The 25,947-nt window shown below is 43.0% G+C and overlaps 1 protein-coding gene across 6 annotated transcripts in view; it reads left to right on the top strand.

Moving 5' to 3' along the window:
- The window catches only part of LOC139012275 (uncharacterized), a 159,067-nt gene that overhangs the window by 37,336 nt on the left and 95,784 nt on the right, over nt 1-25,947 (top strand). For all 6 annotated transcript variants that reach the window (XR_011471844.1, XM_070417957.1, XM_070417958.1 and 3 more), the window contains 6 exons: nt 3,486-3,598; nt 4,211-4,346; nt 4,597-4,800; nt 15,928-16,120; nt 17,895-18,022; nt 25,095-25,295. Coding sequence is in view for 5 of the 6 variants with exons in the window: in XM_070417957.1 (XP_070274058.1) it covers nt 3,486-3,598; nt 4,211-4,346; nt 4,597-4,800; nt 15,928-16,120; nt 17,895-18,022; nt 25,095-25,295 (975 nt within the window). In the remaining variant the exon portion in view is untranslated. The remainder of the gene's footprint in view (nt 1-3,485; nt 3,599-4,210; nt 4,347-4,596; nt 4,801-15,927; nt 16,121-17,894; nt 18,023-25,094; nt 25,296-25,947) is intronic.

Genomic DNA, 25,947 nt, shown 5'->3' with positions numbered 1-25,947 from the left:
CACTCTTTTCTTCAATCACAGTTCTAATTCCAGACTTGTGTAAAAATCTGATCTGGGTTTGGATGATGAAGAAAAAACTATCAAATTTACTTATAATTGTTAATTGAAAATAATGTGTAACTAGAAAGAGAGAATTCTGGTCCAAATGAACTGCACTTTTTGGATATTCTTGGAAGGGAGGGGGAAAGGTAAATAAAATAATTTAATTATAGTCCTGACCAGAAGAAATGGCCCAGCTAGCCCTGTGTGAATCCTTCCAGATCTGTAATTCTGTTATATCGGGTTACTTGTGTCCAGTGTCATTCACCAAGAAAACACATGTTTACTAAAATGTTTATCTAGTGTACAAACATTAAGTGCTACTATTGACCATTGTATTTCTAAAGATATGGTTTAAAATGGTGCTTTTTCTTTAACTTTATGGAGCAGTGAAGTGGCAGGAAATACTACACCCTTTGCCTCTTCTTTTGCTTTTTCTCACTGGCCACACCAAGGAGGGAAGGGGTGACAGCCATTTCCCCATCTCTGCTACGCTCCCCTCCACCTCCAGAGACAATGTGATGTCATGGGTAAGTGATGTGCTCTCACAGAAGTGGTGTTGTCTACAGGAGTTCCAATGTGCAAGAAGTTCAGGGAAACACAAAACAACCTTTTCCTGGCTTCCCTCATCAAATTTAATAGAACATTTAAAAACAAGCACGCGTTTTTTAATGACAATAGTGCTATGTATTTATCATAGTAAATTTGTGAAATATAGAAAAGTTAAAGAAAGAAAATAAAAATCACCCATTATATTATCACCTAAATAGAACAACGGTGTTAACAGTTGGTGTATGTCCTTCTAGTCTTTTTATTCTGTGGATATACACAAGTAAGCTGCAGAAACATTGAAGAGAGGAATACAGAATAGAATTACTTTCCCTCTTATTATTTCTTCCACTTCATGACCACTGCCAATTTCCCAGAAGAAAATGAGATTTGCAATCAGTGGCAATCTCAGAACTGTCAACATATGTGAACTCAACCATGCTGACAAATACCCAGTTATGAGATCGAGCAGATGTCGAAGGATTTACCTCCCCAGGAAGACAGGAAGAGCACAGGTGGTGTTGACGTTCTGGTTTCTGGTCAGCCGTGCCGTCAATCTGCACTGTGGTCCGGTTCTCTTAGGGGAATACACTCATGGACTTTGGCCTTTCTTAAGCGGTTTCCTTCTGTGGGCTGTGGTTGGTTCTGTTTTCCAGGAAGATGCTGGCCTTACTCACCCTAGCCTGTTGTGCCCCCTTCCTCTCTTCCTGGCAATCTGCTGGCCCAGCAGTACTTTTGTGGTTTGTTCAGTCTTTCCTTCGAGTTCTTTCACTGCAATTTATGTCACTTTCTGTTCGTTCCTATATAATTCTGGGTAATTTTAGGAACAGCTGAAAATGTCACAGTGCCATCAGAGAAAGGCTGCGGCTCTGAGCGGGCCCTCTGGAGCCACACACATTGGGCAATGCCGAACTGCAACACCAGAGTGCCATAGGCTGGGAGGCAAAGGGCTTCCCTAGAGCGCCTCTCACCCCAAATTCTGGGTCAAATAGCAACTGTCAAAGTTCATCTCCCTTCTTGGAGTATGTACTTTCCTACAGATGAAAAAAACCACAACAGACATTCTCTTTATTTTGGGATAATGATCCTGTGTTTCTGTATTAAGGAACCGGGGTGTACCACAGCACCTTCCAAGGTCTTTTCCGGTCCTAGGGTTGTGGGACGTTTACACAGAAATACACTGACGTGTACACTAACCCGGAACAGACAGGACCTTCTACCCACAGGCAGAATGGGAAGCCACTTAATGACACCCGGTTAGACAGCGTTCTCCCTCCCCTGCTCTTGCTAATATCCCTGTCCAAATGTTCTTCCCACTGCCTGTCATAAAGACTGGTAGTTTATCTTTAGAGTATTGGGGATTGTGTTATTTTTGGCTGTTGGTCATAGTTAGGCACAAAATAACAGAAGATTAAAGGATATGAAAATTTCTTACCCTCCCTCAAGTTAACATCCAGGAGTAGGAAGTACAGAGCTGGTGTGATGACTTTGCTCCGTGGGGTCCTCAGGGACTCATGCTCCTATCCTGGAGTTCCAACTGATGCACCTTCCATACTCAAGATCAACCCCTGGTCTGAGATGACGCTTCAGCTGTCACGTTCATGTGCTAAGCAGCAGGATGGAGACGAGGGGTGGGGAAGCTGCCACTTCAGGGAAATGCCCAGAAGCTGCCATGTGGCATTTTCACATTCATTCCATTGGTCAGCACTTAGTCACATAGCTACACCTAGCTGCAAGAGAGGCTCGGAAATGTCATCTTTATCTGGGTGGCCATGTGCCAAGATAGATATTACATTACTGTGGGAAAAGAAGACAATGGATCTTGGGGAACAATCAGTAGTTTCTACCATTGTTGGAATTTTAAGAACCCAAAATTAGAATATAAGTAACCCAAAGGGCGGGGGGTGGGTGGAGGCTTCCAACCTCAGTCATTGCCACTCAATGTTCTCAAGGGGATCGGTGTCACTATGAAAGATCACGGCTTCTGGGAATGGGAGTTGTGTCCAGAGACAGGCAGAGAGGTCCACTAAGAAAGGGGCTGCTCAGAGGGCCAGGGGCAGGACCATACACCAATATCACCTTCTTCCCAGTTTTCCTAGAGGCCCTGGGTGCATGACCTCATCCTTCTCGACATCAGGAAAGATGAATGTGGAAGTAAGTGTATAGGGACTCTTCCCCCGTCCCCGCGTGGGAGTCTGTGCTGTGAGATTCTTTCCCCTTCCCCACGTGGGAGTCTGTACTTGTTCTTCAATAAATTTCCACCTTTGCTATTAAAAAAAAAAGAAATAAGAGTACACCATGAATTCTGTGATAGATCCTACAGGGTTGGCTGACTACTGGAACCCATGGACAGGAGAGAACCCATGAGCACCTATAAGATGCCAGGCACTAAGCTTTTATCCATCCTGTCATTTACTTCTCATAGCAACTTATTTTCCATTATCATGCCATCTTACAAATGCGAAAATAGGATGAAGACTTTAAGTGGTTAAATCATACACTAGCTAAAAAGTAGAAAGAGGAGTTTAATCCACTGATGTCTCTTAGCCTGGACCAAGTCTAGATTAGAAGTTCAACGTTCCAAACATCTACTAGAGAAGTGTATCAACTCATCATAATCATGAAGGTTTACATGAAAAAGGGGGATAGGGATAGCTGATATTTAAAAGCTGTGAATAGTTTTGTAAAACAAAGACTAAATAATACTAAAATAGTGATCCCTAACGTATTTTAGAAATAGATTTTCATGTCAGGTTGAAATGGATCAAAATGCTTTTCTAGTTTTCATCTACATGTGTCTCGGGTAATCAGACTTAATTTCGTGATGACTTAACTCTGAATTTATTAATAATATTGCAAGTGTTTTTATAATCCAACTAATGCCACTTTTTTGACAGAATGAAAACACGAAGAAAGATGACCTTTCCATGGAACAAAATGAAAATCGCCCAGCGCAAATAAGTCTCCATCAATGGGCCGGGGAGCCTGTCAAGCAGGAAACAGAGACCGGGTAAAGCTAAACCATTTCATTGTTGACTCACAGAGATGGGTTAAACACTGCGGGGAACACGGAGTGACTGACCGATGTGGAGGTTATATGTTAACTCTGAAATATTTGAAGCTGAAATAAAAACAAGACTGTGAAAGCAGGTAAACTGCTAAATTAGTGTTTCACTTTTAACAAGAGGGATTGCTAAGAGAAATGTCTTTTTATATTTATACATATAAAGTAATTACTTTATCTTCAGTGCAATTTTTATTTTTATTTTTTATTTATTTTTTAAAATATATTTTATTGAATTTTTACAGAGAAGAAGGGAGAGGGATAGAGAGTTAGAAACATTAATGAGAGAGATCGATCAGCTGCCTCCTGCACGCCCCCCAGTAGGGATGTGCCCGCAACCAAGGTAGATGCCCTTGACCGGAATCGAACCTGGGATCCTTCAGTCCGCAGGCCGACACTCTATCCACTGAGCCAAACTGGTTCGGCTGGTGCAATTTTTAGAGTGGCTTTTATGCAACTCCCTTAAGTTAAATAAAGTGACTTCAACTTGGTGTATATGAATTTTCCAGACCACTTTGAGATGAAAGGCATTAATTCCATATTTCTTGCCTGCTACAGGTACAACTACGCAAGGGCCCTGCTCCTGCTGGGCCTGGATGATGGCACTGGGCCTAGTGATGAGGACCCTGTCCTAAGGAGAGGGGCCCACCTGTCCTTTCTGTGCCTGCGCCACCTGCGAATCAGGGAGCTGCAGGTCCGGACGCTGGTTTCAGGCGTCTGAAATGCCTGGTTGTCTGGAAGTGGGGCTTTCCTTCTGTTCCAGGAGCAACACATTTTTACACTTTGTTTTTGTTCTGATTTGTCCCTGAAATCGGGCGTTTCTGGGGGTGGCGTGTTTCTTTTTCGGCAGTGGGATGGACCTGCCACCTCCAGGGCCCCATTCGAAGTTTTGCTCTAGGCGTGGCCAGCGAAGGGCCAAGTCCTGAGGCTGTTCTCTGTTTCAGCGCATCTGCTTAGGAATTCTGAACTACTTCAGATCTGTGGAGCGGACGCTGACGATCAACACTTCAGGCCTTACCTTGGTCGCAGGGAGCCTGGTCCCCACCATAGAAGAGAGTTCCTGGGTAAATACGGCAAAAGGAGGCTCGGGCACCTTGCAAGGCCTGGGAGCTCACCACTATGTCCACGGGACACCTGCCGAGCACAAGGTAAGGTATTCTGCTACAATTTTTTCTTTCTCCATTATCTTGTCTCCCAAGCCCCCTTTTTTTTTTTTTTTATTTATTTTTTTTTTTTATTTTTTATTTTTCGCTTAAAGTATTACATAGGGTATTACATAAGTGTCCTTTTTTCCCCCCCCGCCCTTGACAAGCCCCTGTCCTCCCTTACCCCCCAGTGTCTTATGTCCATTAGTTATGGTTATATGGGTGCATACAAGTCCTTCAGTTGATCTCTTAATCCCCTCTCTCCTCCCCCCCAACCCTCCCTAGCCTTCCCACTGCAGTTTGACAATCAGTTTGAGGCAGCTCTGCCTCTGTATCTATTATTGTTCAAAAGTTTGTAATGGTCTTTATTATCCATGAATGAGTGAGATCATGTGGTATTTTTCCTTCATTGACTGGCTTGTTTCACTTAGCATAATGCTCTCCAGTTCCATCCATGCTGTTGCAAATGGTAGGAGTTCCTTCTTTTTAACAGCAGCATAGTATTCCATCGTGTAGATGTACCACAGTTTTCTAATCCATTCATCTACTGATGGGCACTTAGGCTGTTTCCAGATCTTAGCTATGGTGAATTGTGCTGCTATGAACATCTGGGTACATATATCCTTTCTGATTGGTGTTTCTGGTTTCTTGGGATATATTCCTAGAAGTGGGATCACAGGGTCAAATGGGAGTTCCATTTCCAATTTTTTGAGGAACCTCCATACTGCCTTCCATAGTGCCAAGCCCCCTTCTTCCAGGCACCTGCAATCAGTTAACTTGATGGAGTAACAGGTGGGGGTGTCTTATGGAAAGGATTTTTTAAAAATGTGGTGAAAAGGGAAATGGCTTTTTAACCGCAATAAAATGCTGGGACCACTGGAGAGCAGGACACAGGCAGAGAGCACTCTAAAAGCAGCCCTGGAGGGCACGATGCAAAGGAAGACCTTTCAGCTGCTGGTGTGTGGACTCTATGGTAGACAGAGCACGAGGGGCCCTTTCTGTTACCCTTGCCTGAAAGCCACATGTCCTTACGGAGCAGCTCTTGTAAGGCCCTCCCTGGCATTGCAAGGGGTACCTTTTTGCCTAGTGTCTGTTTTCCAAGCCCTACATGAAAAAAAATAGATTAAAAAACAAAGGTAGAGCCCTGACTGGTTTGGCTCAGTGGATAGAGCGTCGGCCTGCGGACTGAAAGGTCCCAGGTTCAATTCCTGTCAAGGGCATGTACCTTGGTTGCGGGCACATCCCCAGTAGGGGGTGTGCAGGAGGCAGCTGATCGATGTTTCTCGCTCATCGATGTTTCTAACTCTCTATCCCGCTCCCTTCCTCTCTGTAAGAAATCAATAAAAAATATATATTTTTAAAAAAAACAAAGGTAGAAAAATTTTTGAAAGAGCTGAACAATAAAGAATCTCTTATCCCTCCAAACACCCGTTTGCCTCTTGGTGCTTTTACTCTCTCTTGAGTGTATTTTATGTTGTCTACAAAGTTCATATTAAATCCCTTCCTTTGGGAGCAAAGTTGAAAATGCCTATGTTTTCTTGGACTATTGTAGATACTCTTGCATTACTTTCATCTCAATCTCTAGAAAGTTTATTATTGAAGGTAGGATTAAATATGAATTTTATCTTCTTAAAGATACTGGGTTGACAAATGTGGAAAATTAAATCTAGCTACCAAACCAAGTCATGTTCTAAGCTTGTATGAACCCTGACTTATACTTGACATGTCTGTAAGGGTGTGAAATCTTACGATCCCCTGTCATTAATATACAGAGTCTACGGTAGCACTTCCAAAAGAAATATAACACAAGCCACACATATAATTTAAAATTTTCTAGTAGACCCATTAAGAAGTATAAATAGACATGAAATTAATTTTATTTTTTAACATGAAATTAATTTTAATATAATGTATTTAACCCACTGTATCAAAAATAGTATCACCTTAACATATAATCAATATAAAGAAGTTGTTGATAAGATATACACTTTTTTGTTCTAAGTCTTCAAAATCGGGTGTGTACCTTCTATGTACAGCACATCTCAACACAGACAAGCCACATTTGAAGTGCTCAATAGCCACATGTGGTTAGAGGCTATTATATGGAACAGTTCAGCTCTAGATATTGAAAAACATTTAAAATTTAAAAAAAAGAAAGAAAACATTTTTTTTTATTTTTTTCATCCAGTCACCTACAGTCCAACTCAGTATTTAGGAGAGTTCTCTTTTTGGTCTCCTTTGCTAACAAATACCCCTCTCCCAGCCCCCTCACCATACACAGGCTTCACTTCATAGAAATGAAGGAGAAGAGCGGAGACAAATCCTATCCTGCCCCGTTGACTGTAGGAGGAGCTTCTCAAGGGTAATGCAGTATTTCTTTCCTGTGCTGTCATAAATGTTAGAAACAACTGCATCCATAGAAGCTGCCAGCAGCTACTACTTTAGCACGAGAATCTCAAGGAAGTAACCTTTACGGGGTCTTTAATAGGGTCATGTGGTTTGGTTGCACTCCATGTGTGTGGCCTTGTCAGCTTTTAAACGAGAATGTCCAGATCTAACTATGTGATTCTTCCCCATGTAGGGGATGGGAGGCACAGATGCTAATTTGTTGGGTTGGTCTCACCAGGCCCAGGGCCGAGGCTACTGGGAGCAAAATCATTGGGCTCACCAGCCTGGGGAGCTGACATTTATTCATCCACTCATTTATTCATTCCACAAATGTTCTGACCAATTAAAATACTAGGCATAGGGGATACAGCAGTAAACAAAACTAGCACAAATCCCTGCCATTATGGGACTATTGAGTGGAAAGAGACAGACATTAAATAAATAATATACAAAATGTCAGATGGCTTGGCACCAAAGCTTCCTAGAGATCCTGGCCCCTTACAGTTGGATGAGGCCTAGTGGTGAGCTTTGGCCAGGGAGCTGTGAGCAGTAATGACATGTGTCATTTCCAGTCCAGAGCATTTAGGAACTGGTTTATGACCCTCTAGCTCTATTCCCCTGCTGCAGGCAATGGAATGCATGTTTCAGACTACAAAATAAAAACATCCTGATCCCTGGATCACTGCTGGAATATACCTGTATAAAAGCAACTAGTCCTGCAGTAGGATTTGCATGAGTGAGAAATTAATTTTAATTGTAGGCTATTGAGCCTTGGGGTTACTTATCAGAGAATAACCTAGCCTTTCTGGACTAACAAAAATGGTGTTAGGTGCTACAGAAAAAAAAAAATTGATAAGAAAAGGGGGATAGAGAGTGGTGGAGGTTGGTGATGGGCTGTTCCAGTTATAAGTAGGGTGATCATGGAAGGTCTTCTTGAGAAGGTATTATTTGAGTAAAGACCTGAAAGAAATCAGGAAGCAAACCACGTGGCTAACTGGGAGAAGAGTGCCACGTAGAGGGGAGGACAGTGCAGAGGCCCTGAGGCAGACAGTGTCAGGCAGTGTTGCAGAAACAGCGAGGAGTTAAGAGCAGTAGAGTGCATGAGGCAGAAATTGGCAGGAAATAGGGTTAGAGAGATTGGAGTGGTGGGGAACAAGTTATGGACCACTGTGAGGCCTTTGACTTTAACTTTGAATGAGAAGTGGAGCCCTTTGTGAGTTTTGAGTAGAAGAGGGATGTGGCTTCACTTACATTTTAAAAAAATATATTTTTATTGATTTCAGAGAGGAAGGAAGTGGGAGAAAGAGATAGAAACATCAATAATGAGAGATAGTCATTGATCTCTGCCTCCTGCACATGCACCACACTGGGGATCAAGTCCACAACCTGAGCATGTGCCCTGACCGGGAATCGAACCATGACCCTCTGGTTCCTAGGTCGACACTCAACCACTAAGCCACACCAGCTGGGCTTGACATACATTTTAACATTTATGCTGCTGTATTGGGAATAGACTGACAGTACTTTAGAGTGGAAGCAGAGACTAGTTAGAAGGTTATTACATTTATCAAACTAGAGACAGTGTCTGAGAAGACAGCATGGGGAGAAATAGTCAGATTCTGGATATATTTGAAGGTACAGCCAGTATGATTTCCAGGAAGAAGAGAGTGGAATGGGAGAGAAAAAGAGAAGTCAAAATTGATTCAAAAGTTTTGGCTTGAGCATATGAAAGTTTGGAGTTGCCACCATCTAAGATGTGCTTGGAGCAGGTTTGTTGGAAATACCAGGATCTCAGTTTCGGACATGAAAATTCTTAGATGCTTCAGGCAGCAAAAGGATATATAGTAAGTTCTCACTTATCATCCTCGTTAGGTTTTACGACTTTAAGTGAAACTATCCTATATAATAAAAGGCTAATATGCAAATTGTCCATTCGACCAGGAGTTTGACCAGGGGCAGGGCCAGCTGGCCAATCGTCTGCAGCCCTTCCCCCTGGCTGGTCCCGCCCCTGATTGCCCCCCCCCATTGGGGGTGGGGCCAGCCCTCCAACCACCCGCATCCCCTCCCCCTACCCAGCCTGATTGGCCATGATAGAGGCCGGCCGGCCAGACTCCACCCATGATTGAATTCGTGCACTGGGCCTCTAGTGTATAATGAAACTAGTTTACCACAGGCTAATTGACACAAACAAGAGTTAAATTAAGAATCTCATCAATGTTATAACAAAAGGGTGTCAATTGAAGACCTGCTGTATATATTTTTCACATACTAGGTATCTGATTAATGTTTGTTGGACATTAACAGACTGGTTGAGAGCTCACGAAAAGACAATATACATAAAAGTGTCTTGTCAAGTATATCATGCTGTTCAAATGAAAAACAATTCATTATGATAATATTATACTCTGCAAGTAGTAAAAGTTTTTTTTAAGTATTTGAGATTATAGCCAATGGATTGACTCATTCACCTAACAATTTTTTATGAAATTCTTAGATTCTTATTAGCTGAAATTAATGCAAAGATGATTTAGAAAAAGCTAGTCAGAGAAATAGTGTCTACATTATCAGAACCTAAAATTCATATTAACAAGTGATGACAGCAACCAATAGAGTGAAAAGAATGAATGATGGGCCACCGATTTTCCTATAGTTACTGTACTCAAATAGTTATCTTGGCATCAGTTATTTTGCAGACTTACAACCATATGAATCATTCCAAAGACCAGATTACTTCTTGCCCAAACAGGTAATTATTGTCTTCCCCTTCCTGCCACTCCTCTAAGCATAATATTGAAGAATCAATTTTCTTGACCACTAAAACTTTATAAGAAGGGTCCTTCACATGGCCAAGGAAGAAATTAAAATTAAAAGGAAATATGATAACAACTGAGTCATAACCCTGTAAGAAATAATTTGGCCATCTGGTCTTCAAGGTGTCTCTCCACTGGACATAAGCATGCATTTAAAAGACAGGAACTGCGAGAGGGAAGGAAAAGGAACATGCATGTCCATAAAGGGCTTGAGCAATGAGATGGGGTGGGGAGAGCGGAAAAGGAGACCATTTAAATAGATGATGGCATTATAGTCAGTGTTTTAACACCTTTTGCTTTCCATCTGCTTCAGTACTTCATACAGTAGTCATTTCTTTACATCTTATGAAATTTCCCTGTACAAGAATTTGGGAAAGGTCTTTTCCAGTAAAGTGGATAAAGGAGAGCTCATTTTGCATAACAGATGATAGATGCTAAATGCCAACAGAAGCCAACATGCTAGTTTATAAATCTAAACAAGTTGTTTAATTTTTGTATGTGACATGTCATTTCTCAGCATCTTTTCTGTTTTCATTGGTGCCTATCATTCTATAAAAAACAGAACTTTGACTTTTGGAACTCTTAGCCAAAGTAAGTTCCTAATTTTTAAAGTTTTATATCTAAAGACTAGCCAAAAGCAAAGTAAACAAAAATAACAACCTACTAGAGAAATGCTTAACTATGAAATATCCTTTTAATGGAACACGAACCACAGCTATTATTTAGAAATGCTCATCCTTTTACTTATTAGAAAACTTCTAAGTTTCTGCTTGAATAATTAAGAACCTATAATTGAATGGGCAACTCATTAAAGAGTAGTCTTCAGGGAAATGAAGTATGGCATCATCTGGTGTACTTATAACAGCACATTAAATCTAATTATAGTAGCATGGGACTGAATGGACCCCTAGAGTGCCCCTCACCCACCTTTCTGATATTGATGATTAACTATCCATGCTGATAATATTCTGCCCTGAATATGAAGGTTGCAGAGAAGTTCCTGTAGTTATACAATAGGCAATGTCACATACACAAACCAATTGACAGATCTATTGAGAGATAGGATATGACTGCTTATTAAAATTTGTAAATCAATGGATTGTATCCAACAATCGATTACTTAACTTAGCAAACATTTTATGTTATAAGAATGAATAGAGGGGGGGTAAAATTTGGGGGGTAAAATATTGAGAACCATTGGTTCCATAGCGAAAATGACTCATAAATAACAACTTAGAAAATCAGAATATATATATCATATATATTAGCAAGTGTTGGAGAGGTTGTGGAGAAATTGGAACCCTTGTGTACTATTGGTGGGAATGTAAAATGGTGCAGTCATTGATGTAAAAGAATATGGTGATTCCTCAAAAGCGTAAAAATAGAATTACCATATGATCCAGAAATTCCACTTCTGAGTATATATCCAAAAGAATTGAAAGCATGATCTCAAAGAAATATTTGTACCCCTATGTTTATAGAGCATTATTCACAATAGCCAAAAGGTGGAAGCAACCCAAGTGTCCACTGAGGGATGAACAAATATGATGTCTATACACACATGGAATGTCATTCAGCCTTAAAAAGAAAGGAAAATCTAATACATGCACAACATGGACAAACCCTGAGAACATTATGCTAAGTGAAATAAGCCAGTCACAAGATGACAAACACTATATGATTCCACTTACAGGTGGTATCTGGAGTCGTCTAGCAGAGACGCTAAATAGCATGGTGGTCCCAAGGTTGGGGAAGGCAAACGGGGAGTTATTATTTAATGGGACAGAGTTTCAGTTCTGCAAGATAAAAAGAGTTCTGGAGATGGATGGTGGTGATAGGTGCATAACAATGTGAATGTACTTAACGCCATCCTAACTGTACACCTAAAAGTGGCTCAGATGGTAAATATGTTATGTGTATTTTATCATTTAGAAAAAATATATATATATTTTTAAAGTAGGCCAAATGTTTTTAACCTTTTCTTTATTATTGCTGCCCCCCCAAAGAACTCTTTTTAAATACTTTTCCCCGATGATCCTTTTCCAAAGAAATATTAATAGCAGAGATATGCCATATATGTGTACAGTATGTATGCCTATGTTTTATACATTAAAAGAGTAAGATTTTTTTTGTCTCCCAGGAACTACTTTCTACCCTCATTGAGAATGCATGCATTAGGATGTAATGACATGAGATGAGAGTCTATAAGGACAAAACACAGTATTTCTGACCGGTATACGTGAGAATAAACAGTCATCTTTCTGTCAAAGAACAGTTAAGGCAGCTGCCATTTTGGCTCATGTGACTTGACAGCCGTCATGTTAGCCACATGACTTGCAGCTCCCCTGGGGGCCACCATCTTGAAACGGCAAAGGCCAACTCCTCCCTTTGAATTAGCCAATCTCGAAAGACTGTGCGCCTGAGTTCCAATCAAGAGTGAGGGACAGGTCACGTGCGTCAGGATTAAAAGGCCGAGCAGACCACCTGCTCAGTGTGCATGTGCTCCCAGACCATGTGCTGCGCACCCTCCTGCAGGAGGAAAGATACTTGCCCTGCTGTCTGGCTCCCAAGTATGTTTTGTGTTCTACCAGGACACCTGAATTTGGGGACTCGCCTTATTTCTTACAGTATATATTAAAAGTACAAGTTGGGATCATGAGGTGACAGACTAAAAGAAGTCTATATGCAAAAAGTATCAAAAACCATTCATTTATTCATCCATTCTCTTATTTACATACTAGAGGCCCGATACACGAAATTCGTGCAAGAGCCTTGGCCCTGGCTCTCGCCCGCTGAGGCTTTGTCTGGAAGGAAGGATGTCCAGAAGGACATCTGGTTTAATTAGCATATTACACTTTTATTATATAGATTTTCTAAGCAATCATTATGTGTTAGGCCCTGTGCCAAACACTAAGGATACAATAATAAACAAAATTAGACATGTTCCTTAACCTCATAGTACTTATAATTCAGTGGGTGAGACAAATATTAGTCAAAAGTCACACAAATAAATGTAAAACAGAAACCTCAGTAAATGCCTCAAAAGAGTGATAACTTGGTGCTGAGGAAGCCAGGAGGAGGTCCCTGTCAAAGTGATGATGAGCTGAGGTTGGAAGATGAAGGCTTTAACCAGGAAAATGGGGAGGGAGACCTTTCCATGGATAGGGATAGGCTGTGCAAAGGACCTATGGCCAAAGGGAGGGAGTATGGCACCCAACAGGACCCAAAAGAAGACATGAGTGGCTGGGACACTGCGATCCACGTGGAAAATAAAGCAAAATGAAACTAGCCCAAATGTCAATAGTTCCTCAACCTCGTCACTATTGACATTTGGGCTTGATAACTCTTTGTTATGGGAGGTTGTCCTAAATATTCTAGGATGTTTAGTGGCATTCCTGGCCTCTAACCACTAGATATCAGTAGCACTTTTCCTCAAGTGTGACAGCCAAAAATGTCTCCAGACATGGTCAAATGTCCTCTGGGGAACAAAATCACATTTGGCTGAGGACCACTGGAGAGAAATAGACTATGTAGGCCCTGTTCAGATGTTTTGCTTTATTCTGTGAGCAATGGGATACCTTTTAGGGATATTAAAAGGAAGGAGGAGGGACAGTTAAAACTGCATTTCTCAAAGATCCTCTGCCAGCAGTGAGTACAATGGAGGGGAGGGAAAGCCAGAGGAATGTGGATAGAACAATTAGAGGCTAAACCAGTTTGGATGCTCCTAAACTAATCCTGGTGAAAGATAATAACAGTTTGGACAGGGTGGTGGGCGGTGGGATTGAGAGAAGTAGATGGATTTGAGAGATAGGAAGTAAAATCAACAGAACTTGGCACTAAATTGGACATGCAGGGTGAGGCAGAAAGACGCATCAGGAGTGATTCACACAAGAGGAAGTGGATGGGTGGTGCTGCTTACGAAAATGGGGATGCTGGAGATGGCCTGGGTTGGTGGGGGAAGATCACACAATTTGATCATGTTAAATTTGAGGGGCCTTTGAGATGCCCAGGAACAGATGCCGAATAAGTAATTGGATATGTGGGTCTAGAGCTCTAGAAAGTCTGGATTGGAAATATAAATTGGGGAGCAAATGGTCTAGGGAAGGTTATCTCAGCTGTCAAAGTGTAATGTCTCTTGAGGAAGGAATATGGGAGGAAAAGATGAGGTCCTAGGACTAGGGCTTGAGTATGGCCGCTATTTAATAACATGATAGAGAAAAATACACCTCAAGCACCAGACAAGGGACGGCTGGAAAGTTGGCGAGATCAAGGAAAATGTGAAGTCCTGGGAGGCCAGGAAGAGTGTGAGTCAAGAAGCAGGAAGTGCTAAATTGTGTCAGATGCTCCTGAGAGATTATGTAAGTTAAAAAGGAAGCCTGCTGGATGTGCAAAAAAAGTCATTGTTGGTCGTGGTAAAAGGGGTTTGGGTGGCTTGATGGAGATAGGCCCCAGATGGGAATGGGGGAGGGGTAGAAGGTAAGGGAATGGAGACAGTGAGTACAGAGAACATCTTAGGAGGTTGGACCATGAGGAGGAAAGTCATAAGGTGGAACCTAGGGAAGGGTGTGAGGGTTTAAAATGAGAGGGACATGAGCATGTCTGAGTGTCAATTGGAAAATATCTGGTTGAGTGGAGTTGGATATCCAAGGAGGAGAAGGGATGCTTCAGAGCAGGGAGGGCTGGGAAGAGAAAGACCTTGGAGAAGGGGTGGAGAATCGTCCACTATAGTGCAGGAAGAAGCAGGAAAGGAGGGTGTGAATGTACTGTGTGTGTGTGTAGAGGTGGAGGGGCTTCTGCTGAGATTTAGGGAGGCTGGGCATGGGGGAGAGGAGTGAATTCAGAGGCTTGAGAAGAATGGAGAAGTATGAAGTTATGAGGATTATCATTAGAATGAATCTCAGAAAGCAACAGGTTCTCAGTCATCTAAGAAAAATAAAATTATGATGGGAGTCCTCAAATTACTTGTAATGTTAGTTTCCTAAGGCCACCATAACAATGCACTACAAAGTGGGTGGCTCACAACAACCGGGTGAGAAATTTACTCCCTCACAGTTCTAGAGCTGACAAGCCTCAAGTCACCAGGGTCAGCCCCTGAGGAGACCCAGGAGAAGTTCCTTCCTTGACTCTTCTGGCTCCTGGGAGTTGCCAGCAATCCTTGGGGTCCCTTGGCATTCCATGGCCTGCAGGTGCATCACTAAAACCTCTGCCTCTGTCTTCATGTGGCCTTTTCTCCTATGCAGTTGTCTCCAAAGTTTTGTCCTTTTATAAGGACACCAGTCATTGGATGAGGGCACATCCTAATCCAGTATGACCTCGTCTTAACATCTGTAAGGACTCTACTTCCAAATAAGGTGACATTCACAGGTTTCAGATAGACATGTATTTTGGGGGGACACTATTCAATCCAGTATATTACTAAGGCATGAGACTATTTTAATGCATTTTAGAAGTATTTAGAAGATGAAAACAAAGATATCTTCAGCAGCTAACATTTATAGGTCTCACGTGCCTCCTAGGCAGTGTCACATACTCCTGACAACAACTGTTGTAGTGTCTCTACTGTTCCCACGTTACAGATGAGGAAACAGAGTCTAAAGGCAGATGAATAACTTATTCAAGGTGAGATCCTGGCATTGTGGACTCAGGCCTTGTGACTTCAGAGACCACCTTTAAAGCTCAGTTGGCTCTGTTGCCTTTTCCCAGGGAATCCCAAATTAATTAGAACACTTCTTCAGCTGTTTATCTACATCAGAAACTTCTCCTTTCTGCCAACATACTTTGCTAATATCTTTTTCTCTACATACAGCTCTTGATTCTTCAGCATGTCTATAGCTCTGTGCATGGGAGAAGAAGTCTACTGTTTGCCATTTGGGCTGGAAAAATACAGCTCTCCCCTTTCCACTAACTTCCAGGCTTGGCTTTGTTTACGCAGGTCCATGGCACCCAATTCATGGAGTTCTCAGAAGTGGAGAACCAGGATGACTACTATAGCACCGAAGCTGGCTACGTCCACACCCAGGACCAGCAAGGGGTGCATGTCATGTATGACGAGGCCTTGAGTGACCTGAAGGAACTAGAGGCAGAACTGCTGCTGGTGGCCAGCCATTACATTGAGAAAGAAAAAGGTCAGAAATCAGATCTGAAAAAATCAACCAACCAACCAAACAAAAAACACTAGGGGCTTAATTTAACAACCCCCACCTCAAAATATAAATGCAATAATTCAATAAGCACATACACCTTCCCACCACACACCCGCATTAGAAAAGATAGGGCTCTGTGTCAGCCTAAGTGCCCCTTTTGTTGGAGACTGACTACTCTCTCAGGGTTTGGTTATAATTCTTACTGTTGTTTAGACTCGTTGCCCAGTGACATTTCTGCATCACCCAGTGGGTGCAGAGAATGTCATGCAGGGCCCTGAGGGAAGCAAAGGAAGCCATGAAGTCAATTTTTTTTCTAAGTAACAAAAAAAATGTTATTGGCCTTGGGAAACTGCAGTTAGAAACAGGGGCATCCCTGGGTTCATAACAGAAAACCACTAGATGCGAGAAGATCTGGCTCAGAAGATGCCAGACAAGCCCCAGAGGGAGACACCATTACTCAGGGTAATTGAATAACTATTAGTCTGTATTCGCTCTTCCTTCTGGCACCACTCAAATGTATCCAATTTTAGAATAGGCGCCGTAAGAATATTTCTTTTGAAATAATATGACAGCATTAGCATTACATTGGAAAAGAACTTAAGAGTTTCTAGATATATTGCAATACCTAAAGGAAAGATAGCAAGGGTTTATGCTATTTTGTAATATATTAGACTATAATTAAAGACTATTCATATTCACATTGTTACAAAATCCTGCTGGAGGACTGTTTGACAATTAACCTTTCAGATTTTAGGCAGAATTAATTCACTATTGGCTTGAACTCTCTGTCCTCTCTTTGCCACCGACCATCTGGGATCTGACTCGGGAAGCAGCAATGGCATCCACCATTCCAGGGCATTCAATTTCAGCTCTTAGCCTTTATCTTTACTGGCTATCCTACATATGAATGCATCACTTTTGTCGATAATAATTTATAATACCATGCAACTATTTCCAGCTGCTAAGAATTTAATTGGATTGAAACACGTAGTAGTCATTTAGCTCCATGAAAACCTTTTAGCTGAGCTAATTGGTATACAGTCATTCATGGTGATGATTTCCATGATTTTCCAACTGCTGCTAGGAAAACTCCTGATCAAAGTCTTTCTCTTGTGTTCAGTAGCCATCATAAACCTGATAATTATTGAATTCAAACTTTAGCCCCTGAAAAGCTCTTACTGTTAAATATTTCATTCTGAAATTGGTCACTTAAAAATTTAAAGCAATAATAATGCTGATAATGAAAACTAACATGAATATATTGGACAAATATTTCTGCTGAATAATGACAATGATTACATTTATTTATATAGGTTAATGATTAATGTAATTAAATAATATCTTAGAAACTTCTCTGAAAATTTTGACTTGGCTAACATCAATTGAAGTAGCAGGTGGAACTGGGTTTGTTTTTAAACCACCAGGAACCTGGTTTTAGAAAAGAAAAAAATTATGTTTTGCCTTCAAATTACAGGTTTGAGAATATTTTAGTAAAGGTTTTATGTTAATTGAATTTGGTTGTGTTTCTAAAATTAGTCTTTAAAACTGAAATTGTAAAGGCAAACAGGAATCCCTGTTGACTAAGTCAACAAGTATGAACTTTGGGCTTTGTCTTTGCTCCTTAATGATTTAGAAACCAGTTGCTATTCCATTTTCTTTCCTAAAACAAAGCTGATAATCCAAGGGTGCATTTCTAATAGGAACAGCTTCATGGAGAGAGGTCTGGCTCTGGTCATTGTCATCACTTCTCTTCCAGGTCACAAAGAGGGCAGCAAGTCAAATGCTGGCCAGGTCTGGGGATGGGCCCATGCAGGAGTGGACAGATTTGCTGTGCTGTGTGACCTGTGGACTTGGGAGGCAGCCCTTCTAGAAAACAAGCGCCAGGTATTCTCGCCTAGAAAACAAACTTTGGTTAAATAAACATTCTTACAAAACTCAATACTTTTAAAAACTCAGTGGGACTTTCCTGACAGCTCCCTTTTAAGTGAGAATGAGAGATGATTCCATGCATATTCCTTGTCCTGTCAGGACAGCCCTCAGTCTACTAAACACAGACAGACTGACGACCTTTTGTGGCCTGCAGAAGTGTATGCCCCATGTGGGTGCGTGAGAGCAGGGGGTAAGGCGTGCTGAGTGCAACAAGTTACAGGGTAAATTTAGAACAATAAGACAGTGAGTTACTAAATCGCCATCCTGTTGTTAATGGTTCATATCCCAGTAATAAATGACAAACTGCTCCTTAGCGTGTGTTATTGCCCTTTTGATAATCTCTAACTGTTGGGAGTTTATTCATCAAACATTAAGTATTTACTCTGCACCAGGTACTGTTCCAGGCACTGGGAACATATAGACACAAGAGAATATTTATTAGGAATTTGTAGCCTGTAAACATTGATCTGATCTCTAAGCGAAATTATAACCCAGTGGCACATGCAAGAGCCTTGAGGACCCCAGTGGAGGGGGTGTTATGCCCAGATTTCAAGATCCCCAAGGACCACACCAGGGAGCCGAGTCTGATGCAAAAGCAAAGAGCCTTTATTCAAGCTCAAGCTTGGTCCCTCTGCCTCTACCGACACAGTGTCAGGATGCGAGAGAGCCCCGAGTCTCAAGAGAACAAAGATTTTATAGGGCTTGGGGTTGGGAGGTGGGGGCATACTTCTAATTGGTTGGGTGAGGGCTAGGGGCTAGTGATGCAAAAGCAGGGTGTGGCTAGGGTCTGGTTACACAAAGACAGGGGGTGGTCAGCATACTTTTGGCCTTGGGTTAGTTCCCCTTGCATTCCCATTGGCTGATTTAAGGGCGGGCTGAGTAACTGATACATTCTGTGGCTTTTTCTTGGAAGAGGGGTCAGGGACACAGCCATCAGTCCTGTTCTGTTCTTTCAGGGGGATCTGCCCTGGGTTGGGGGAGGGGGGCTGCCAGAGTAAAGGAAATGTTCCCAAGTCTTCCCAGGGGAATAGGTGTTTAACCTGGTTATTAACAGGTGCTTAAGGTATTGTCAGTCAGAGAAGGAAATATCTGTAAGCAGAGGAAACAGCATTTGAAATGTTAGGGCGGTCTCACATGGGGGAGCGGGGAGTCTGGAGACGGGCAGGAAGACTGCTCTGGTTCGGAGGGAAAGGCATGCTGGGAAACAAGGTGAACCTGTGTTTTGGGTGCAGCCTGGGAAGGGCCTGCTGATCCACGCTTCATTTAGAGTTTACCTTATAAGCAAGGAAAGCCGTCAGTGAGTTTCAGCAGGGGAGAAACACGGTCACAGCTTTGTTTTCATGTGGTAGCTGTGTGGTGTCAGTGTGGAGGATGGCCCGGAATGGAAAGCTCCTGGGGAAAGAAGTGCAGGTATTGCAACAGGTACCTGAGCGTCAGGAGGGGGACCCACACCGCCGAGGGTGTAGCCGTGGGACTAGGAAGGAGGAGCAGGCTGAGAGCTCTTTGAAGTGGAGAGGGCGGTGGATGCTGGAGGGAGAGAGTAAGGATGGAGCTGAAATGACTTCCTCAGGGTAGGGGAGGAGGCTATCAACTGGCACAGAAGGCCGCAGCGGGGCCTGTTGGGGGGAATAACACTGAGTCTGGGGTGCAAGGCCTGTGGGAGAGTGTTCTGAAGCTGGGCGTGGATGTTTGGTGGGTGCTTGTCCTTTGGAAACTCAGGAGCAGGTCTGAGCTGAGGTAGGAATGTGGAAGTTGGACCACAGTAATGAGTCGAAATGACTAGAAAAAGCCAGAGATGTCTGAAGTGGGCCCCTGGGTCCCCCTTTCAAGGGTAAGGTCATGGCATAAGAATCCATGAGGGGAACCAAGAGTAGCCAAAGAGACTGGAGAGAAATGGAAGGAATCGTGCTATGAAAGTCAACGGGAAAGATGTGTCTTAATTAGGAGAAGATAGCCATTAGTGCGGCGTGCAGAGAAACATCAGAAAGACGGCTCCTAAAGCCAGGCGGCGGCCCAGCCATAGGAGGTCATGGCCAGCTCTGCAGGCTCTCCGAAGTTACGGGGCGGGAGCCAGGATACAGTATGATGTGGTCAGACAGGGGAAGTGGAAATGTTTTCTTGGAATTGCTTTTCTGGTATTAGATGGTTTACCATTTCATCTACTCTCTGGTGTGTTACTCATGGAGATGCAGGTCACCCAATTAAAAACAACAAAACTAGCTGAGCTTAAAGGGTGCAAACCCTGGGCTTTGAACTCGGTTCCTCTTTTTGAAGATAACTGGCCTTTAGAGTTTGCATCTGCAACCTTGATCAGCGAGTTAGAACCGTAAGATCAACTGAGTAAATGAGGGATTTAGGCTCAGAGTGTAGTAACCGGAAAGGCTGCATTAATTGTAAATAAGACAGACTCCTCAAACTCGACAAGTGTATTCATCCAGACAGGAGTTTTAAAGAAATCATTTTCACTTAAAACAATCACTGCTAATTCCTTTCTACCCTGAGAATAAGTTCCCCGTAGAAACTGAGCTGTCTGTGCCAAAACTGTAACACGGGGCCTCCTAAGTCAGAAATCCTGTCGAAAGAGCCTATTTTGAATGGATAAACCGGACTTTTATCTGGAGTGTGGTTGGTTTTCCCCAGCATTGGTTCTGCTGCCAAGTTTCCTCAGCTGGTTTTGATTGTTAAATTACTGGAATCACTAGAATGTTAAGAATTGCTCAAACACATTGGTTTGTCTTAAATTTTTAAAGAGACCATATTATGTATAAATGCTCATAACATCAGAGCTGGTGTGAATTTAGGTTGATTAAGGGACTCTTAGAGGAGCCAGATATCCGACGTGCCAGCTCCTGAGTGATACTTGTACCAACTGCTAATTCTCTCCACAGCCACCAGAGGACACATTTTCAGTTGAATTTGTGTTTGGAGCACTTTAAAAAAAAATCTGTTGACAGGCTGCATCTAGCATTGGTTTTCTGTTTTGCACTTTCATTTGACCTGAAATACTATATTTAATTTTTTTTAAATCCCAGAAATAGAGAAAAGTTTGAGTTAAAAATAATATAGTCCTGGCCGGTTTGACTCAGTGGATAGAGCGCAGACTGAAGGGTCTTGGGTTCAATTCCCAGCAGGGGCACATACCTGAGGTGCAGGCTCAATCCCCAGCCCCGGCCAGGGTACATGAGGGAGGCAACCAATCAATGTGTCTCTCTCACATCAGTGTTTCTCACTCTCTCTGTCTCTCCCCCTCCCTTCCCCTCTCTCTAAAACAATCAATGGAAACATATCCCTGAGGTGAGGATTAACAAATAATAATAAATAATAACAAATAATAATATAAACAAAGTAAGTTTTGAGATTATTCATTTTGGCTATTTTTCTATTTTCTCCAATATTCCATGCCTACCACCAGTGTGTACCTGAGAGTTGGCCCTTGACACACACAGGTGACATTTGACAGGCTAGGAAGACTTCTTAGACAAATACCAGCCCAGAGTTTAAATGGAAGTGGGCCAGTTAGCAAACAGATAATAAAGAGAACCTGTGAGGTGGAAAGACCACCGTCCTACCCCTGGGGAAAAAATTCTTGATAAAATTATGCAAGCATCCATCCGAGAACGTCTCGAGATTGGAGCCAAAGCTTGAGAAGGCCTTGCCAGTTTAAAAAGAGAGCCATGTGCTCCTTCTCAACAACTAGGATTGCAGGGAAAATATGACACTATTTGGGACGTATTTAACTAAAAAAACATTCATTGTTTATCAGAAATTAAAATTTAACTAGATAACCTGCACCCTTATTTGCTAAGTCTGTCAATCCTATTAGCAACAAAAGTAAGTATGGCCATTTAGCTCCGGCCTCTGCAACCTGGTATCACCAGATTTGGAATCACTGGCAAGAAGGAGGGAGGCAAAGGGGAAGGGGAGATATAGGGAACATCTGCAATAGAGTCAACAATAAAAAAAATAAATAAATATAAAAGAGCCCTCCCCTTAAACTTCTCCTGCCAAATTACCAAACAATCGGGCTCTTTGTACAAAAACAGGTCAGGGCAATACAAATGCAACAAACTAGCTCCTGGGATTGCCCTGGCCCAGCAAAATGGTTCAAGTTAGTCCAGAATGATTTAGAGAAGTAGTTGTTTCATTCCTACTCTCCCCCAAGATCCGTGGTCGGCAAACTGCGGCTCACGAGCCACATGCGGCTCTTTGGCCCCTTGAGTGTGGCTCTTTCTAAGCCTTAGGAGTGTCCTAATTAAGTTAATAACAATGTACCTACCTATATAGTTTCAGTTTAAAAAATTTGGCTCTCCAAAGAAATTTCAATCGTTGTACTGTTGATATTTGGCTCTGTTGACTAATGAGTTTGCCGACCACTGATCTAGACTATTCCTACACCAACTAGTCACTCCTTCTGCTTTGTCTTCTGCTACTTAATAATTGAAAGTTACTCCAGAGTAGAACTCTGGGGACAAAACGAGATCATTTAGCTCTCCCTGCAGGGCCAGGGCATCTCCACCTTCCGTCATTTCAACTCTGAGATCTTGGAGTGTCTATGGAGCATTCTGTCCTGAGCTTTTAGCCTCCTTTGGTTGACCCAGAGTCCCTTAGGCCGGTGTTCCCCAAAGGAGTTCTTGCAAAACCGTATGCTACGTAAAGTGCCCCAGGCTCTCCCTCCTTGAGCCTTAGCATTGAGGCCCTCAGGTACTGAATGTCTATTAAAAAGGCATTGACTCCTACTCTCCTATTAATCTTCAAATGTTCACCTCCCTTGGGAGCCTCGGAAGCCAGGATTGGCAAAATGGAGACATTCCGGGCTATTCCTGCACCGTGGTTCCGCTATCTCCCATTTGCCTTCTGTGCTGTTGTCTCCTGTATTCAAGTAGTGCTGACACCTTCTCTGTTCTTCCTGGTTTTGCATTCTTAGCTATGGAGGCCACACCATGAGAGGGGCTCTTTATCTCCTTTTAGGAAATGCCTTCGTTTTTTAAGAAGAGGACTGACTTCAGGCCTGAAACCACCAGGAAAACCAGCACCCAGGGAAACAAAGCCTGTCTTTCTCCACTGCATCCCCCAGTGTGTAGGCTGTCGGGCTGGTAGAAACTGCAGCCTCAGCAGTTCCCTCCTTGCTGGCCAGTCAGTGCCTACCCTGGGCCAGCCTGTGTCTTTGGTGATAGGGCTACCACTGGAGCCGAGACCTCAGGAGAGGGAACCTCCCTGAGAGGAGCTAGTCACAGAAGACTTTCCGAAGGGACAGCTGGAGCGGAAACTCTGGGGGAAGATGTGTTGGATTCGTGTGGCAGAGGGAAAGGAATTGGTTCCATTGTAAGACCAGTGGGGATGATAGTTCGGAAGCTTCCAGTCCGAGCCGATTTACCCATCAGGCCATATAGACCGGGTGTTTAGGACCTAATTGCTTTTCAGGGAACATTGCAAATGTTTGCGATCTGAGAAAAAACACACAATAGCACATACATTACTCCAAAGTAAGAAAAGAAAATACAAAATAGACGTCAATAAATGCTTCATTACATGTCTGTAAAATGTAAAAACGTGGTCAACTGAGCACTTATGAACTTCTCATTACATCTGAAAACACTTGATGGATCAGACTTTCTCGCTTCATAAGAATCCCCAGGTACATACTGTCCGGAAATCATGGCCAGTCATTAATTAAATGTGTTGCTCATAGCCAAATATTTTGAAGAGCAAAATAAGACATGCCACTTAACATTTTTACAGATAAGATAATTGTATTGGGATGTGAGGACATTTTAATATATGTGTTATAATGTGGGACAAGGTCTCCAAAAGTGAGAGCGTCTAAGGCCAATGAAGGTTTTAAAACAACTCTAAAATAATAAGTGCATTGTTCAGAACTGCTTCCTTACCTTGCCTTTACCTTGCCTTAGGTTCCTGTTTCAGATTCCAGCCCAGTGAACTCTGAAGAGCTTTTACTGATTAGCACCGTGACTGATCACACACAAATAGAATTTACACACAGAACAGAAATTCCTTAAGCTCACAGACAAATGTAAAAGCAAAATCAAGAGTATCTGGCCTGGCTGGCATGGCTCAGTGGTTGAGCATCGACCTATGAACCAGGGAGTCACAGTTCAATTCCTGGTTAGGGCACATGCCCAGGTTTCGGGCTCCATCCCCAGTGTGGGGAGTGCAGGAAGCAGCCATTCAATGATTCTCTCTCATCATTGATGTTTTTCTCTCTCTCTCCCTCTTCCCTTCCTTTCTGAAATCAATAAAAATCTAATTTAAAAAAATAGAGCATCTCAATTCCCATAGGAAGAACACTCTTCAACCGTGTGTGTGTGGAAGCTCTCTTTGGTTTCTCGGGGAGGCTGTGACTCCACCAGGAAAGGAGTTAGCTTCCTGGATGCCTTTGGGAGTTCTGCACCTGGGCCCCTCCTGGTGGAGCCTGGTCTGGGAGAAATGTCTTTGCATTTGGGGGCACTTTCACCCTCAGCCTTCCATTCTACCACACCCCCATCATTCCTACATAGGTGAACGTTGGGAAGACCATTAAAGAGAAGGAGTCAGAAATGGGGCCGAGGGTGTAGAACTAGGGAGGAGGCCGCCTGCCTACGTACATTTGGTGATGGAGTGAAAGGGGGCGAGGAATGGGTCTGTGAAGAAAGATGTGGAAGATAAATATATTTGATGAAGTGACCCTGAATGCACTGTGATTGGAGCTTATAATTATTAGAGGTGATATTCTTCATTATAGAACACTCCCCCCCCCCCCCATTTTATCAGGGGAGAGCAGGGAAAAGGGGACAGAGGCAAAGCGAGTATTCTTTCCCTTGCCCTCCCTGACCTCCCTGTGGGTTTACTAATTGCCCTGAGTTGCATGGGTCTGCAGCTGCCTGCACCAGCCCTGTACCCGGAGGTTCAGCGCTGTCTCTCTCCTGCGGGTGCCCAGGGTCTTTCCAACGCATCGAGTGCTGGTGCCTCGCCTCTCCTTGCTGGGCCCTAGGACTGCCTGCTGTTCCCTGACTATCAACCTTATTTGCAGCTTCTTGACTGTTACTTTGAAGCCTACCAGCACACGCTGGACCCCGAGGAGAGGTTCGCCTTAGCACAAGTGATCACTGACATCATGTACAGGGGCCCCAGGTTTGACCTCAGCCACCCTTACTTCATTAAGGCCTACCGAGATGAATGCACCTGCCTGAGGCTTCACCAGCAGCTACTGAGGGGCATCCTCAACCAGCACGTGAGTACAGCGTCCTTAAAAACATTACCCTGCCTTGGCCGGGGTGGCTCGGTTGGTTGGAGCATGGCCAATGCACCAAGGGGTCACGGGTTCGATTCCTAGTCAGGGTATATACCCAGGTTGCCAAGTCAATCCCTGGTCGGGGTACATATGGGAGGCAACCAACTGATGTTTCTCTCTCCCTATCCCTTCCTCTCTCTCTAAAATCAATTTAAAAGTAACAAAAATTAAAATATTACATGTGAGAAGGGGATGGAAAACATGGCCAGAACTGAAGATAGTGCTTTCCTTTCACTGTGGGCCCAGAATCTGGGTTTTCTAGGGCAGCATGTGCAGCATGTTTATTTGTAAGCTTATTTGCATTGTTGAATTCCAAGCATAGCTACAGTCTTTTTTTTTTTTAATATTTTTATTGATTCCAGAGAGAGGAAGGGAGAGGGAGAGAGAGACAGAAACATCAACAATGAGAGAGAATCATTGATCGGCTGCCTCCTGGAGGCCCCCTACTGGGGATCGAGCCTGCAACCCAAGCATGTGCCCTTGACCAGAATCAAACCTGCGACCCTTCAATCCTCAGGCCAACACTCTATCCACTAAGCCAAACCGCCTAGGGCATAGCTACCATCTTAAAGGGAGGTTCCCAACCCTAATT

Source organism: Myotis yumanensis, unplaced genomic scaffold (genome assembly GCF_028538775.1).
Source record: "Myotis yumanensis isolate MYYU_CA2020_CCGP unplaced genomic scaffold, mMyoYum1.0.hap1 SCAF_6, whole genome shotgun sequence".
NCBI lineage: Eukaryota > Metazoa > Chordata > Mammalia > Chiroptera > Vespertilionidae > Myotis > Myotis yumanensis.
The sequence above is the reverse complement of the archived record's forward strand: the minus strand, read 5'-3'. Positions and strand labels throughout refer to the sequence as shown.